The sequence below is a fragment of the Felis catus genome, chromosome B4 (assembly GCF_018350175.1).
Source record: "Felis catus isolate Fca126 chromosome B4, F.catus_Fca126_mat1.0, whole genome shotgun sequence".
NCBI classification, from domain to species: Eukaryota; Metazoa; Chordata; class Mammalia; order Carnivora; family Felidae; genus Felis; species Felis catus.
Genome location: NC_058374.1, coordinates 55756859 through 55775157, shown reverse-complemented (window position 1 = coordinate 55775157; position 18299 = coordinate 55756859). Strand labels below are relative to the sequence as shown.

The 18299-nt window shown below is 36.3% G+C and overlaps 1 protein-coding gene across 2 annotated transcripts in view; it reads left to right on the top strand.

The window, feature by feature from the left end:
* Positions 1 to 17662, top strand: part of ST8SIA1 (ST8 alpha-N-acetyl-neuraminide alpha-2,8-sialyltransferase 1) — a 151194-nt gene extending 133532 nt beyond the window's left edge. For both annotated transcript variants that reach the window (XM_003988490.6, XM_019834673.3), the window contains one exon: positions 9350 to 17662. In XM_003988490.6, coding sequence (XP_003988539.1) covers positions 9350 to 9836 — 487 coding nt within the window. In that variant the 3' untranslated portion in view covers positions 9837 to 17662. The remainder of the gene's footprint in view (positions 1 to 9349) is intronic.
* The last annotated feature ends 637 nt before the right edge of the window (positions 17663 to 18299 follow it).

Here is an 18299-nt window from a genome sequence, read left to right as displayed (position 1 = left end):
AGTGCATCCATTTCTCCCATCCCCGACCCTTCACCTCTTGTAACCACCAGTCCATTCCCTATATCTATGAGCTTGGGTTTTTTGTATTTTGTTTTTCTTAGGTTCCACATATAAGGTCTCTGTTTGACTTACTTCACTTAGGGTAATGCCCTGGGGATCTCTCCATGTTGTCTCAAATAGCAAGGTTTCATTTTTTATGACTAAATTATATATTATTATGTGTGTGCATGCGTGTGTGTGTGTGTGTGTGTCTCAATTACTTTATCCAGTTATCCATTGATATACACTTGAGGTTGTTTTCATACCTTAGCTACTATAAATAATGCTGCAAAGAACATGGAGGTGCATATATCTTTTTGAATTAGTGTTTTTGTTTTCTTTGGATAAATACCCAAAGGCAAATTGCTGGGTAGTTCTATTTTTATTTTTATTTATTTATTTTTTTTGAGGAAGCTCTATACTGTCTTCCATAGTGGTTTCACCAATTTATATTTCCACCAACAGTACACAAGAATTTTTTCTCCACATTCTCATTAACATTTGTTATTTCTTATCTTTGTGATAATGGCCATTCTAACAGATGTGAAGTGATTTCTTATTCTCGTTTTGATTTCATTTCCCTGACAATTAATGATGTTGAGTATCTTTTCATGTACCTGTTGGCCATCTGTAAGTCTCCTTTGAAAAAATGTATATTCAGATCTTCTGCACATTTTTTAATCTGAAGTTTTTTGTGCTGAGTTTATAAATTCTTTATATATTTTGGATATTAGCCTCATATTGGATAAATGACTTGCAGATATGCTTTCCCATTTAGTAAATTGCTTTTCATTTTGTTGATGGCTTCCTTTGTTGTGCAGAAGCTTTTTAGTTTGATGTAGTCCCACCAGTTTATTTTTGCTTTTGTTGCTTTAGCTTTAGGTGACAGATTGAAAAAATCATCACCACGACCTATGTCAAGAAGCTTATTGCCTGGTTTCTTCTAGGAGTTTCATGGTTTAAATGCAAGTCTTTAATTCGTTATCGGTTATTTTTACGTATGGTGTAACATAGTGGTCCAGTTTTATTTTTTTGCATATAGCTGTTCAATTTTCCCAACACTATTGAAGCGACTGTTCTTTCACCATTATATATTCTTCCTTCCTTTGTTGTAAATTGAACATTTATGCATGGGTTTATTTTTGAGATCTTTATTCTGTTTCTTTGATCTAGGTACTTATTTTCATGCTAATACTATATTGTTTTAATTACTCTGTAATGTATTTTGAAATCAGAGCGTGATGCATCCAGCTTTATTCTTCTTTCTCAAGATTTCCCTGGCTTCTTGGGGTCTTTGATGCTTCTATACAAATTTTAGGATTATTTGTCCTATTCCTGTGAAAAATACCATTAGAATTTGATAGGGATTGCATTGAATCTGTATGTTGTTTGGGGGTAGTATAGACATTGTAACTATTATTTCTTTTAATCCACGAGCACAGAATATCTTTCCAATTATTTGTGTCTTCTTCAGTTTCTTTCATAAATGTCTTGTAGTTTTCAATATTGGGTCTTTCACCTTTTTTGGTTAAATTTATTCCTAGATACTCCCTTCATTTTGATACAATTTTAAATAAGATTGTTTTTAACATTTTTCTAATAGTTTGTTATTAGTGTAAAGAAATGCAACAGATTTTTGTATATTGATTTTGTGTCCTGCAACTTCACTGATTTTATTTATTATTTCTAACAGTTATTTGATGGAGTCTTTAGGGTTTATGTAATATCATGTCATATGCAAATAGTGATAGTTTTTCTTCTTCCATTCCAATTAGGATGCCTTTTATTTCTTTTTCTTACCTAATTGCTCTAGCCAGGACTTCCAATACTAAATTGAATAAAGCTGGTGAGATTGGGCATCCCTGTTTTATTCCTGATGTTAGAAGAAAATCTTTCATCTTTTCACCATTGAGAATGATATTGGCTGTGGGGTTCTCATATATGGCCTTTATTATGTTGAAGTACATTCCCTCTTTACCTGCTTTTTGAGAGTTTTTATCATAAATGGATGTTGAATTGTGTTAAATATTTTTTCTGCATCTGTTGAGATGATCGTATGGTTTTTATTCTTCATTTGGTTAATGTGGTGTATCATATTGATTGATTTACAAATGTTGAACTATTCTTGCATCTTCCACCCAGTGATATGCACTTAAGGTTCCTTTGCGTCTTTTCATGACTTGATAAGTCACTTCCTTTTAGTGCTGAATAATATTCCATTATATGGATATAATACAGTTTCTTTATCCACTCACCTTAGCAATTCATCTTGATTGCTTCCAAATTTTGACAGTTATGAAAGCTGCTGTAAGCATGCCTGTGCAGGTTTCTGTGTGGACATGAGTTTTCAGTGCCTTTGGGAAAAACGAAGGAACATGATAACTGGATCTTATCAGAGTATGTTTAATTTTGTAAGAAACCACTAAACTGTCTTCCATAGTGGCTGTACCATTTTGCATTCCTACCAGCAGTGAATGAGAGTATCTGTTTCTCCATATCCTCACAGGCAGTGTTGTCATGTTCTGGATTTTGGCCATTCTTGTAGATACCTAGTGGTACTTCACTGCTGTTTTAATATGCATTTCCCTAAGGATACACAATGCAAAGCATCTTTTCATATGCTTACCTGCCATCTGTTGAAGTCTTTGGCCCATTTTTTAATCAAGTTGTTCGTTTTCTTATTGAATTTAAAGAGTTCTTTGTATAGTTTCGATAACAGTTCTTTATCAGCTGTGTCTTTTGGGCACTTGTTTCTCCCAGGATATGGTTTGTCTTCTCATTCTCGTGACACTGTCTTTCACAGAGATGTTTTTAGTTTTAATGAATTCCAGCTTATGAATTATATCTTTCAGGGATTATGCCTTTGGTTTTATATCTAAAATGTTATTGCTATAGCCAAGGTCACCTAAGTTTTCTCATTTATATTATAGGAGTTTTATAGTTTTGCATTTTACATTTAAGTTTATGATCCATTTTGAGTTAATTTTTGTGAGGGCCATAAAGTCTGTGTCTAGATTCAACTTTTTACGTGTGGATAGTCACTTGTTTCAGCACCCATTTGTTGAAAAAGTTATCTTTGTTACATTGTATTGCCTTCGCTTCTTTGTCAAAGATCAATTGACTGTATTTATGGGGTCTGTTTCTGGGTTCTCTGTTCTGTTCCATTGATCTGTCTATTCTTTTGCCAGAACCACATTGTCTTGATTATTGTAGCTTTATAGGGAAGCTTGAAGTTGGGTAGCGTCAGTCCTCCAAGTTTGTTATTCTCCTTCAGTATTTAAGAGCGCCTCGGTGGCTCAGTCAGTTAAACATCTGACTTCTGCTCAGCTCATGATCTCACAGTTCACGGATTTGAGCCCCACATTGGGCTTTGTGCTGACAGCTCAGAGCCTGGAGCCTTTTCGATTCTGTCTCCCCTTCTCTCTGCCCCTCTCCTGCTCATGCCCTGTCTCTCTCTGTCTCTCAAAAAAGAATAAATGTTAAAAAAAATTTTAATTCCCATTTTTACCAAAATTATACATGTACATAGTTTTAAAATCAATTAGTGTGGCAAAACTTAACATGGAAAGAAGGAAACTCTTGTCACATTTTCTCAAGTAATGTTCTAAGAGATTCATCTTCTCTAGTTGATTTTTCTCCTGTTGTGTTTTACTTTTTTTTTTCGAGCGCAAGTGAAAGATATTAATTTATTGATATATATTTTAAATTTATGCTTCAAAGTACTGTAGAAAAATGTAATTAGTTTAAAATTCCAAGAGAAAGTATGAAATATATGAAAGTCGACTGTCTCTTGTATGAAGTCAGCATCATTTCAAAAACTTAGAGCATTTTGACTTTCATATGTTTCTTGTTGGACTTTAAAGCAGTGTGCTTAACTACAATTTTTAACTTTTCAGTTTATCTATTGATTTCTTATGGAAAAATAAACATTTCTCTCTCTTAAAGTGCCATTCACAGCATTTTCCTCCATTCATACTTACACTTTCCTAACCTCTCAATTAAGATTTATCACAGTTAATTTAATAGTCAGTGCTTACTTTACTTTACTGTTCACATCTGAGACAAAAAGTTTATTTTATGAGTATTTGATATCCTGCTCAATTCCTAATTTTTTCCTGTTAAGTTTTCTCCAAAGCAAAGAAAGGCTTTCCACTCAACAGTCACTAATTCATCTCCAGACTCCCATTAGAGCTATAAATCTTCTTTCATTACTCTCAACATGTAAGTCTATCAGAGGCACTTTTTTGTTGTTGACACATTCTTTCAGGAAGTGCCTTTTTCCTTCCACTAGAATCTGATTGATAGGCTTCTGGGCTGCTCTGTAGCTGTTTTCCTGAAGATTTCCTTTACCAGAATTCATTAATTATCTTTTTAAATTGCCAATAGCTGTTTCTTGTTACCTAAATATTGTTTTTCGTTTTGTAGCATCCTAGTCTTACTTAATGAATGCAGTAAGCGATTGATATTACTAAACAAACCATTACAGATCTTAAGAGTTTTCTTCTGTCCCTTGAATGATACTGGTTTCCTGTGAGTTCTTTTATTCTTCCATTTTGTTCTCTCTCATAGTGGAGTCTTTCCTTCAGTATCTTCTGATCTTAGCTATCTGTTCTTGTTTAACAACTGGAAGCTCTATGCAGAGACTGAACCTATCACAGGTAGGCTTTACCCTTGGTTGAGAAGGTAGCAAGGTGGTTTTCTTCTGGGTGATGCCCAAATGTCATTATATGTCTTTTCTCTTGGACCAGTGTCAATATTCTACTTAGGAACTATAAGCTTGACTACCAATATTGTATGAGTTGAAAAGAATCTTCAGTTTCCCCTGGGCTGGGCCAGCTCTGGGCACAGAGTCACTGTTTCTCCCAAGAGGCTCATATTCTCTTCATGCTACCCACAGTGATAATTGACAAGTGCAAGATTTTAGGGTTCAATCTACTTGAACGTTCTAGTGCGCATAATCTCAATAATAACCTTGTTGATTTTTCCAAGACACTCAACTTCTCAGTATTTTCTGCCTTTAGGCATGGGGCACTGCTACCTTTTAGAGCAATGCTCAGCAAATTAGCTTATGCCCTGGTTTCTTTCTATAAGCACTTTGTTTTTCAGAGGTAACTCAGATTTGGGGATTCATTGAAGGTTTTCCTTTTTTGTTTTCAAGGTGGATACAGATCTTTAAAAATATATTTTCTTTCATGTCTAGAGATTTGCTGTAAGAGGCAAGAACTGGACCCTTAGCTTTCCTTATTCTATTCAGTTTAAAACTGAAGCTGAAAATTTAACCCTTTTCATTACCTGCAATTCCCTTTGGATTACTTATCTATGCTTTTGTCCATTTTCATGTCAGTATATCAATATCATCAGACTCTATAGTAGTATCAGTATTGAGCTTCTATATTTCTATTTGTTGAAAATATTTTTCAGAGTCATTCCCTTTTTTAAAGTTTATTTATTTATTTTTGAGGTGGTGGGGGAGAGAGAGAGGCAGAGAAAATTCCAAGCAGGCTCCATGCTGTCAGCACAGAGCCTGATGTGGGGCTTGATCTCACAAACCAGGAGACCTGAGCTGAAATCAAGGGTCAGATGCTAACTGACTGAGCCACCCAAGTGCCCCAGTGTCATTATTCCCTTTTTATTTTAGTTATCTTATTTTCATGGTGATGAAATTTCACACCTTGACATAATCAATTTTGTCAATATTTTCCTTTGTAGAAAGATATTTTGCAAATGGCTGATAAATTCACAGTTGTGAATAAACTTTAAATGTTTATCTTACTTATCTTGAATTTTCTTGTCAAATATGAATCTATTCCCCCTTAAAATTTCAAATTGTTAAGTAGTTAGTTGATATTAATTGCTTAAAATTTCAATGATTTTTGCTTTATTATCGTGTATTAAATTTATTTATAAAATGCTGTATTTTTGTTGATACATTTTTCTATTTCATGCCCATATTCATTATATATTTAATCATTTCTATTTTTAATAATTCATTGGCCAATCTCACTTCATTTTCTTCTTTTTTTCAATTTAACAGTTTTCCATTTATATAGTACACAACTTTGTGAGCTAAGTTGTAAAAATCAAAAGATGAATAGGATTTTCACTTGTCTTCAAGGAGGACACAGTCTTGGAGGGTAGAATCAGTCCATACTAGAAGTTCCAAGAAGACTCCTTTGAAAGCTTAACTTGGAAGGAAGGAATGAATAATTTTTAGAAGGAGAAGTCTGAGTCTTGATGCTTAAGCAGAACTTCACCAAGGCAATGAATGGATGAGCCAAAAGGAAACTGTCATTGTAAAAAATGAGGACAGGTGCACGTACAAGGATGGCTGGAGCATAGGGTGAGGGTATAGAGAGAATCTGAGTATGAGGCTGGAAAGATAAGCTGGAGCACTACTCTTTATAATTCTAGTTGCATTTTTTAATGTTAGTAAAATTCAAGCCACCCTTATTAAGCTCTTGATCAGGATAGCATTAAATATATTAGGTGTACCATAAATAAGTATTGAGTTGAATTAAGTTCTTAGATAATGTCATTTGTGGAAGAATGGGGCAGGTAAAAATAATAACATGGTACATGTAGGCTGGTTCTTTAACATTGACAAAAAATTAAGCCTATAGTAAATTCAAGATGTGTGTTCTTTTTCAAAGTTAAAACTCAAGGAAGACTGCCCTCTTCAAGAATAATCAGTCAGCTTTAAGGCAGGGAACACAAAATCAATTTCCCTGATTTTATTGGAGCTGTCTGTAATTCTCATTAGTGTGTAGTCCACTACAAAGATAGGGATAAGTTCTATTAGCCAGCAGAGTGATGTGGAATAGGACCCATTCTGCACAGCAATAAGGAGGAAATGGAAGCAAGAAAGGGAACCGATAGAAGTAGACTAATTGTTCTAGAATGTTGATATGGTGAAATGAAAATCTAGAATCTATCTTGGGAACCAGTACAAGCATAGGGTGAAGTGTCTCATACTAAGTTCTAACCATGTTTAGAAGATAGAAGGGAATAATTCGGTGGAGACAGAAAGATTAAATGTTTTAAAGAGGGGAGATCCACTTTAGAACATGAGTTCTTTAGAAAGTATGAAACGGTTTGTCCCAAGACACAGAAAGGAAGAGGGAGCTCTTCTCCCTGTTAGAATTGCAATAAGGATAAAATTAGAAGATGTAAAGAAAGACATGTTGAAGATAGATGCAGAGAGCCAGACAGCTTACCCGGATGGCTTTGGTCTAAGTCTGTCCACAGGACACCTGCATCAGAATCACCAGGGAGTGAGCACCTGGAGTGAGTAACTCATCAGAATTACTAAGCACAACTTAGTAGAGTTGGGAGGGAGGAATTTGTGTTGGTCAGGCTGGTCCAGCTTCAGAATATGTTTAAATGTGCTTCCATGGTTTCTTCTAGGATAGAGTGATTCCACTTACAAACCCTGTTACCTCTTTTCTGTTTGTCAGGGCCTAGACAAATTTGCTAAAACAGGCTGCTGAATCAAGGACATGAGGAAAACTTGGGCAATTTTCCTCCTTTGGGAAAATTGCTTAAGGAATACTCCTTTCTTGGCAGGCAGAGTTAATGACACTGATTGCACATAAAATCCTGTGGATTTATTTACTCAGAATTTTAATTTCACGTGTTTATGATGAAGCCTGCCAACATGTTATGGCTCCATTCTATTCTTAGATGCTTCTGCTCTACCTGCACATAACGTGAGATGGGTGACTGCCCTGTGTGAAAGAAAACAAAAGTGGCAAGACCCTAGTGTAGTTCATTGTCTTTTTTCTCTTTTTATACTTGATCTATGTCAACAACCTCCTAACTGCTCTCCAAGTCACCAGCCTCTTCCTTACCCAGATCACCAGAGTTACCTTTTTTAACACAGACTGACAACTACACAAATGATGAAATATTTGTAATGCAAATAGTAAGTGCTGTGAGTACTCACTGCTGTAAAGTTTCCCCATCGCTGCAGAATGAAGTCCAAACAAATTAGAGACACATGAGGTTTTTTGCAACATGTCTTATCTTCAGCCACTACCTCTACCATTCCCATCTCCCACCTTCCAGGGAAACAGAATCCTCATTATTGTGTCAGTATACTTTTACCCTTGCCTGTGACCAAAGTGTTTCTTCTAGTTTAGTTGCTATTCTTCATGTTGTTCCCCACAGGAGGTGTGGGACTCAGTGTCATCCCCTGTCTGTAGCTTTCTCAGGCTCCACTCCTCTCCCAAGGCAGGATTAATTATTTTTTCATCTGTATTCCACAGTACTTTATACAAATATCAACTGTTCCATTTAGCACATTATGTTGCACTCATTTATATTTTTGTTCCTGCAATTGGACTTGAATTTTTTGAGAACAAAAATTGGGTCATTAAATTTTTAACTCCCCAGTACCTGACCCATAGGATGTATACCATCAATTTTAGTTGAATGCACTTGAACCAGAGATCCTCTCTTTATTGAACCCAAACTGAAAGAACATAGGAAAAAAGAGTTCTTTGGAGCAAGCAATGTGGTCAACTCTGTCAGCATCATTTGATAGTAGTAACGAGTCTTTTTTTCAGTGTAAAATTATAGTTATAATATTTCAGTTAATCTGAATACTTCTACTATCATAGAATTTCAATGGGAAGAAGTATCTTCAAGGTGGTTCCTTTGATTTGCAGATGAGGAAACCAGTCCTGTGCTTATATCAGATTAGACAAGTAGTTTTTATCCAAATCCTATCCAATAACCAAAACCCTTTGTGAATTTATGAGTATTAAACCATTTTTACATTCCAGGCAAAAAATTCTGGGAGAACAAAATATACAGTGCATTTTAGTTCAGAGGGAATTCTGGTAAGGAATCTTAATCAGAATTTAAGATGTTAGGTTTGGCAGAAGCCAAGCAACTTGATGAGAGATAATTGGTAAGATGAAGGAAGATTTTAATTTTTTAAAATTTTTTTATTTATTTTTGAGAAAGAGAGAGAGAGACAGAATGTGAGTGGGGGAGGGGCAGAGAGAGGGGGGGACACAGAATTCAAAGCAGGCTCCAACCTCCATCCACACTGTCAGCACAGAGCCCAACCTGGAGCTCGAACTGTGAGATCATGACCTGAGCTGAAGTCAGATGGTTAACCGATTAAGCCACCCAGGCACCCAGATCAAGGAGGATTTTAAATACAAGTGAAGCATTTTTCATCGTTTTCATGTCCTCTGCCTCCCTCCTGCCGAGATAATGTGAACTATCAGGGCCATCAGAAGAATAGAGTGGGTTTTGATGAGTTCCTTTTCTTCAGGTTTAATTGACTTCTTCTCTTTAATAGGTTTCAGAATCTGCTGTGGTCCAGGAAGACATTTGTGGACAACATGAAAATCTATAACCACAGTTACATCTACATGCCTGCTTTTTCTATGAAAACAGGAACAGAGCCATCCCTCCGGGTTTATTATACACTGTCAGATGTTGGTGCCAATCAAACAGTGCTCTTTGCCAACCCCAACTTTCTGCGTAGCATTGGAAAGTTCTGGAAGAGTAGGGGAATCCATGCCAAGCGCCTGTCCACAGGACTTTTTTTGGTGAGTGCAGCTCTGGGCCTCTGTGAAGAGGTAGCCATCTATGGTTTCTGGCCCTTCTCTGTGAATATGCATGAACAGCCCATCAGCCACCACTACTATGATAATGTCTTGCCCTTTTCTGGCTTCCATGCCATGCCAGAAGAATTTCTCCAGCTCTGGTATCTTCATAAAATTGGTGCACTGAGAATGCAGCTAGACCCATGTGAAGACACTCCACTCCAGCCCACTTCCTAGGGACCATGGGAAAAGAAAGAACTGAGCCAGGGTATTTTTGTTAGATTTTTTACATGACTCCAAAAGGAAATGGTCAAGTCGTTTCATGGATTCACATGGGCCACTTGGAAAAACAAAACAAAACAAAACAAAACAAAACAAAACAACTACAAACCCCCAAGAGAAACTCTACTTTGATGATGGCTTGGAAGACAAACAAGAAATGAAACATCCTATGAAATATTTTGTAGCAGATTGTGGATTTGCAACTAGTAACATGCTGATGGAGTATGGAGTAATGTTGGTGAAACACATTTACATGGTTCTGATCTAGAAGGTGCAGTTCACAAACAAAACAGAACTCTAGCTGCTGAGGCTGAGCAATTAATCAAGGTAGAGTAAAGGAAATGCCAGGGCAAAGTGTTACTGATTATCAACACAATCTGGATTAAAAAAAACCTATCGTATATTATAGAACATAGGTTTTTAAAAAATTAATATTTATTTTTGCCCTATTGAGGGGCAGTGAGTGGGTGATGAGGTAGATTAAAAAAAAAAACCTTACTGAGTAATAAAGATACGAAACACTACAGCTAATTATTGTGATTTGTTGAACCAAGTCTATGTTAACTTTAGTCTCCTTCCATTTAAAAAATGTTAAATAAGAATTGCTTCCTCTCCTTTTGTCAAATCTACTTAGACAATGTGAATGAAGCATTGTAGAATTTAGACTGTGTTGGTTCATAGTCTGGATAATGTGAGATACTTTCTCTCCTCAGAATTGAGGGCATAAACTCCATTTTAGGCCTGCATTATTTAAGCCTATTTGTATTATTATGTTATTTCAGTGCAAAAAGGCTGCAAATATGAGTGCATTATTTATTTGCAAATTGGCATAATCGTCTTCCTAATTTAATGCTCAGAGATGAAGTAAAGCACAATGATGTAAGGTTTAGTCTGGAAACAGACTGGAGGGCACATCCCTTTTCTATCTACCATTGTATATTATTCACTCCAAGATACATGCAAACAAAACATGCATATATTTATGTACACACACACACATACACACAGGTAAACAAAGCTCATTCCCATACAAGTAGGAAAGCTGAACCCACATGACCTAGTATGGCAAAATCTGTACCATTGTCAAAGAGCTACAAATGTATATTATGAACTACCCACCTCACCTTGATAAAAGACAGGCCGGCTTACTGCTGCTTCTCGTAGTGCTCACACCAGCGTCACCCCCAAATGCTTACCCCAAATGAGCAGAATTGTTTTACTCATTCTGACTCTCCCTAACATCTCATGAATGGACCTTGTGTTGAGGGTGGTGACACAAGGCATGATTCATACAAGTAAAGGGATGTGAATTTGTAGATGTTGATTCCCCTGGTAGTAGCAGGTAAGGCTACTCCGAAAGCTTTTTACATCAGCTTTCACACTGCAAACAAACTCTACTGACAGGTTACAAGCAGCCAAATGTGTTTACATGTAAGAGGAAGATAAAAGAGGCCTCTCGTTGTCTTTGTGCTTTGGAATGCCTTAATCTAAAGGGAGACACTAGAAATCACTCTTTTCATTCTTTTAAATGTCACCAGAACGTAAGCAAACTATGCCAAAAAGTTCTGCTTCATTTTTAATGGTAGAGACTTAGTATACCACATAAATTAAAACAGGTGACAGTTTTTGGTGGATTAATTTAAAAGATACTGAGTCAACGAAGCCCTTGGAAAAATTCAACATCATTGGAATAGGCAATTTCTAAATAAGAGTAAATATTGAGGTTATTATAGAAATCAGCTGTTAAAAAATGGTTGACATAACACAGATTATACTGATATTTGGAAAGTTAAGAATTTGAGAGTATTGATATCTTGTAGAACTGATTTGCTATTTTGATTCTATATTGCTGCAAAGAGGTAATGAGACTGTACTATGAGTGAGTTATAGTAAATATGCACTATATGTGAAACCCTAAACCTATTTCCTCTTTAGACCTATTATTATTTAATAATTACCATAGAAAGGAATACATTTGTACCTATACACTTCATCAAAGGTAAAAGGGCTAATGAAAAACATATATGTCACACGAATTAGTACTTTAACTGATGAAATTGTTAAAATGTAATTAATGAGCTCCCTAAAACCCATACGTCACAGTTCCACTGAAACTGCTATTTGGAAATTTCACATCTTGTTATGATTTCTGGGATAGATTTATATAATATAGTGTGCAATTTTTAGTCTATACATTTGTTGCTTTGGAAAAGCAAACAGAAATGGCCTGAGATGATAATGTTTATTTAGACCAGTACTTCTCAACTGGGGTAATTCCCCTCCCCTATCTGGTGACATTTGGCAAGGTCTAGAAACATTTTTGATTGTCATGATTTGGAAGGTGCTACTGGCATCTACTGGACAGAGGCCAGGGATCCCACTAAACATTCTACAGTGCAGAGGTCAGCCCCCCACAGCAAAAATTACCCATTCTAGAACATTAATAGTGTCAATGTTGAAAATGCTGGATTAGACCAAAAGAATATTTTGACTGCCCCAACTTTTCTTCACTTAAGGATACATATACATGCTCACATCATTCAAAGTATGACTACCATTGAATGAGAATGTTTTCTTAGAGCAGATTGCAGCTGGCATTATTTTATACTGACAATGCATAAGTATGCCATCCATATTCCCTTTCTTGTGGTTAGATAGATGTATCTAAACTTAGAAATGTGTGTGTGTGTGTGTGTGTGTGTGTGTGTGTGTATAGGGGCATTATAGCATAGGCTATACATATCTGTCCTTCTTGAAATACATGTGTCCCTAAGTGAGGATCTCTCCAGAATTATCTTGCAGAATAGTCTGGAATACTCTATTACTATTAAGAAGTTGAATTCTAAGTACCTATTATTTTATCTAAAACTGAGAACTTCAGAATTGGACCTCATACTTTGCCAAATTTGGTCAATGACATTTTAATACTGCTGACCCTTAAGGTTAGCTGAGAAGATATTCAGGTTATAGTAGACACAGTCAGTAAGAAAATATTTCATCACTTTCAACGCATCTGCCAAAAGAGGGAGTCAACCTCTCTAATCTTTAAATTGCTTTTTATTGACGAAAACTAGGTTGCTCCATGGGGGCAAGAGAGGGGGTGAAGAGACTGAAAATGGGTACCTGATACGAGTTTTTAACTTTTATCAGCTCCAGTTTGAGAATTACACCGATGCTAAGGATCATGAGTAAGGGTGACCTCCATTTAATTTTAATCACACGTTAGCAAAATTAAGATGGGTGAAGGATTAAGTCATTCTCCAAGATAGAAAACTGATTTTTATATGAAATATTTTTATATGGAAGAGGACAGTGGATACATATGCTTTATATAGAGTATTTGACCAACAGTTTATATAACATTGTGCATCTGGACTGCAACTAACACATGAAGTTAAGGAGTGCCCCTGGGATTTTGCTTCCGTATAGTTCACTGTTATTTTAACAAGGTAGTATTCCAAAATGATACAAATGACCCCAAAAGGCAGATGTTCAGACAATACCTATTGGAGTTTTTGATGTCTCATGACCTTCTCTTGGCTACAAACTTTCTTTAGGATACATATAACATACCTGGAGCAATGGGCAACACAGTTTAACAATCTACATGGAAAATAATGGAAGAAATCCCAGGATTCTGAATTTGACAAAAATATTCTCAGTCAGAAGCTCTACAGAAGTGTTATAGACTATTCCAAATAGAAAAAAAAATATCAATGACGTTTCTTCTTGTTACCTACTATCATAGTTTTGTAATTTTATTATAGATAGCTTTCCATTTCTTTGTTTGAAAAATCAGCCATCTGTAATTTTAATTTTTATATTTAAAAATGTTGACTTTGTGAAAATTTTAACCGACAAATCCTTGTTAGGTGAGACCTAAAAGGTCACAGTCCACCAAAAACTTCAGGGAATTCTTATTCCTATGAAAATTTTCCCACCAGAACCAGATAATAATATCTGCTCTGTTTAGAGTTCCAGAGGTCAAGAGCTGTAAAGACTTTTGTGAGAACCTGAGGGAAAATATGGGGAGGAGTAAGGACTGAGAGCAGTACTGTGCTTTTTATTTCTTCATCTTCCCAGGGTAGAGGCTGACTCTCAGACTCTGACTTTTAGTGAGCACGCATCAAGAAACAGCTACAAGACACCTGAAACTTAGATCAAGCCCCCAGCAAAGTGTGTAGTAACTATAACTAAACATGACCAGCAATTTTAGCAGTTTCAATCCACCGTGTGCCAGGGAGAGGATGAGGCAAGTGGAGAGGAGGAGACAACCCTACTCCCAAGCTTTCGGTACGTAAGTCAGAGAAGTCTCTGCCCTTGACCTTGGCTTTCCAGCACTATCTATTTCTGCTGACTACCAGGGAAGCTGGCTTGTCTCTGGGGTCAAGCTTGTAGTCTTGTGACTGGAGAATTGGTGTGGAAATTTGCTAAGATGCTTGAAATTTTACACTGCTGTAAACAGTTTTTTTTTCCTCTTAAACTTGTGCTCTCTAAATTTGGGTGTCCTGTGACAGAATTCTAGTCACCCTGACCTAATTATGGCCCTGTCAGTGATTATTAAAAATGGAGCTTTTTTTTTTTCTCCATGCAGATGAATTTTCTAAGTTCTTGAAGCCAGGGAGATATCAAGTATAGCTGACCCTTGAATAACACAGGTATGAACTGCATGGGTCTGCTTATATATGGATTTTTTCCAATATAGTACAGTACTGTAAATGTATTTTCCTTATGATTTTCTTAATATTTTCTTTTCTGTAGCTTACTTTATTGTAAGAAAACAGTATATCATGCAAATAACATAAAATATGTGTTAATCGACTGTTAATGTTGTTGGTAAGGCTTCTGGTCAATAATAGGCTATTAGTAGTTATGTTTTGGGGCAGTCAAAAGCTGTATGCAGATTTTTGACTGCACGGCAGGGTTGGGACCCCCAATCCCACATTGTTCAGGGGTCAACTATTTTCCACCCGTTCTTGTATAGTTTCTTTAAAAGCCCTGGACACTGATCCAAAAGAATCCAGAAGCTTAGAATGTTTGTTTGCAACTCCTAACCATGAAGGCAGAATATTTAGGTTGAACACTGTAAGAGTCCTATTTTGTAAGAAGAAAGACACTTAACATGAAGCTACAGTTGCGGTAGCCTTTTTCCTTCCTATCATAAGAAAATGGATACTACTGGCTTACCCTCAGCCAAGAATTTACCCTCATTCTCTTGTAGTTTTTACATACATCCTAGAGGTGAGGGATCGAAAGAGACGTGTGGAAGGAAGGCTCATTCAAACATAACACGGCCTCTGCTCATCATCACAATACAGAAGAAGTACATATTTCTGTTAAAGCCCATGGCTATAACTTTTTTAAAGCACAAGAGAGGAATTATATTTTATGGTCACTTGTTTGCCCACCTCCTGTGTATTCTTATTGATCCCTACATTGTGCTAAAATCCCTTCTAACTTTGCTTTTCTGTTAAAGCTGTAGGATATAATCAATGATGCAAAGCTGCCTGGGAGTTTTATAGAGTAATATTCAAATATATTGATCATGTCTCTTTCTGCTTCTACATAATTAGATTTTCTCCAGTTATTTGTCATTTTAAAAGTGTATGTGTCACATGATACCAGTAAACATCTAAGAAATGTGATTTTTATCCAGGGCAGAGAAATTGGGAGTCAGATATGTCTGTTTTTCTCTGCATAGGAAGCGAAATGGAAAATTGTAATAAAGAAGGGTTTAACCAAAATGAAAAAGAGAAAGAGGAAATCAGGATTTTAATTGTGAAGGACCACTGACAGGGATCTTAGTCTGAAGCTAAGCCCAGAGCACAGAGGCTGTTGTCCTTGAGCTCAGTCCCAAGAATAGAACCTTCCAAAACCTTTTAAAGGAAATATATTGTTATGCAGTAATTATGGCTCATGATGAAAAGACTCTAGAAGAAGCAGTGTGAGAACCAGGTTGTGAGACACTTAGGGAAGAAGATGGAAGAGTGGCACCTGTTTACCTACTTGGACCCTTCTGCCCCTCTTCGAGTTACGCTTTCCTTGGTGTCTATGTTGGGATATACAAAGGCTGCCATTTTCATATCCCCTTTGACACATATGCAAGATTATTATTTAGGTCTCCTGTCATGATGAGGCAGCAATGGTAGGAAGTGAAGGTGACCCTTTGAAACATGGTCACCATATGCATGATGAGAGTTAGAAAGATTTAGATGCATTTTCTCCTCTCTGTTTTAGTGTAAACACACACACACACACACACACACACACATACACACACACGCACACACACACCTTGCATTATTTATGCCCATTGAAAAGAGAAAAATGTCTGGCTAGGTGGCAGAGGGTGCCTTAACTTTTTCTGCTTGGCTCCCACTTCCTTTTGTATTTCCTTCATGTACCTGTCTCTTTAGAGGTGTAGCCATGTCTGTTCCAAGTTGTATCTTTACCATCAGCAAGAACTCTTATAACTGTAGTAAATGTGACTATTTTATATAAATGCACAATAGTATATAGGCCTTGGAGATGTCTGATAACTGTATGTAAATATCTTTTGTTGAAGTAGTAGAACCTTCTCATAAAGAGCTCCTTAGGTGATAGCTACAAGAGAACTAAGATGATTAGATTCAAATATGTGTTTCTCCAGCAAATACTAGCTTTCATGGAAGCAAGGAAACAATTTGTTTCTGTTTCTCATTCACTCTTAAGCACCAATTCTTTGGGCTTTCTTGTCCGTAAGTTACTATAGATATCCCTCTCATACAGGATTCACAATTTGTAGTGATTGATGGTCATAGGGGTACATCAGAGTCAGACACTAGAGGGAAGGGGAGAGAACAGACAAGTAGAAGCTCCATTGAAAAGCTTGTTTAATTTTTTAAAAGTCTAGAACATTATTAGAACTCTACCACACAGCATAGTTGGTCTAAAAAGTTTTGAAAAAGTTTCTTGCTGGTCTCTTTCAGTTGACTATTGCACCTTATATATTCTTCCACATATGTGAAAACTGTTTTTCAAGAGCAAATTTGCAGGGGCGCCTAGGTAGTTCAGTCAGTTAAGTGTCCGACTCTTGATTTCGGCTCAGGTCATGATCTCACAGTTCGTGAGTTCGAGCCATACATCAGGCTCTGTACTGATGGCACAGAGCCTGCTTGGGATTCTCTCTCTCTCTCTCTCTGTGTGTGTGTCTCTCTCTCTCTTTCTGCCCTTTCTCCTTCTCTCTTTCTCTATCTCTCTAAAAATAAATAAACTTAAAAAACTAGCATATTTGCAAATTGGAAGTAAGAGAAAAATAGAAATTCAAATATTCTTTCTCATACAGTGTAGCTTGATTACTGGTCCATGGGGGCAATAATTCTGGAAAAGACCTTAGATTAGACTATAAAACTGAAATAATCTTTGAAGTATACATGGAATTACTTTTTCCTAATGAAGCTAAATTCTGTTGGCAGGAGGTGTGGGGAAAATCAATGCTCTTCATTTCTTTAAGTTTAATATAAAATGTAGCAGGTAAGAAAAAACTTTAACTTGTACTTTTTATAGTGTGACTTGAAAAAAAAAGTATCTATCTCGGTTGGTTCTACTGAGCGGTTTCCACAGAATCTAAATGTAATGTCATAGGAGGAGGTTTGCTGTAAAAACATGTCTTTTTCTTTGGTGTGTTCATTGTAATTATGGCTGGTAGTGAGAAGATTCAGTAAGTCTCAATTTCTCTACCTCCCTTACTTGGAGAAAATTTGGAAATGTACCCTGTGAATAAAATGATTTTTTTTATAGTGTGTGAAATCTTTTTATTTCCCAGAAGCGTATGGGTAATTCTGTTTCCTTTTCTCTTCCTTCTATTTTGTATCTATATCAGCTACACTGATTTTTTTCCTTCTAGATGAAAACTCATGCAGCTTGGTGAGAAAATTATTTTAGAAATACAGAATTATAAATGCTATGAATAGAATTTAGAACGCTATTGTTACTCTTATGCAGGTGAAAGGCATTCTCTATTGGGCACAGTAGAAAGAAAATTGAGCATTTATTTAATGTGATATATGTACATGAGCCTATTTTTTTCCAGTGATAAGATTTTCCCTTTATGTAATGAATCAATATCAGTATGTGTGTCCTAGAGTTCTTTAATAAATTTCTAACAAGATTCAAAATATTTAGGTTCCCCTTCTGCTCATATGGGTGACCTTGACACACCTGGGTATGACTTCTTCTCTGAATTATTTGGATAATTGCTTCAAACTCCCATTTCCCTTGGGATCTAGTGGCCCAGTTCTGTCAGACACTCTCAACAAGATGGACATCAGGAAAAGTGACCTTGGTCCATCCTTTATCATACATTCACCTCAGAAATTGATCAAGGTGCTTTGTACAGATCTCCTTATTAACTCTCTTGAGTTCAAGGCACACAACAGA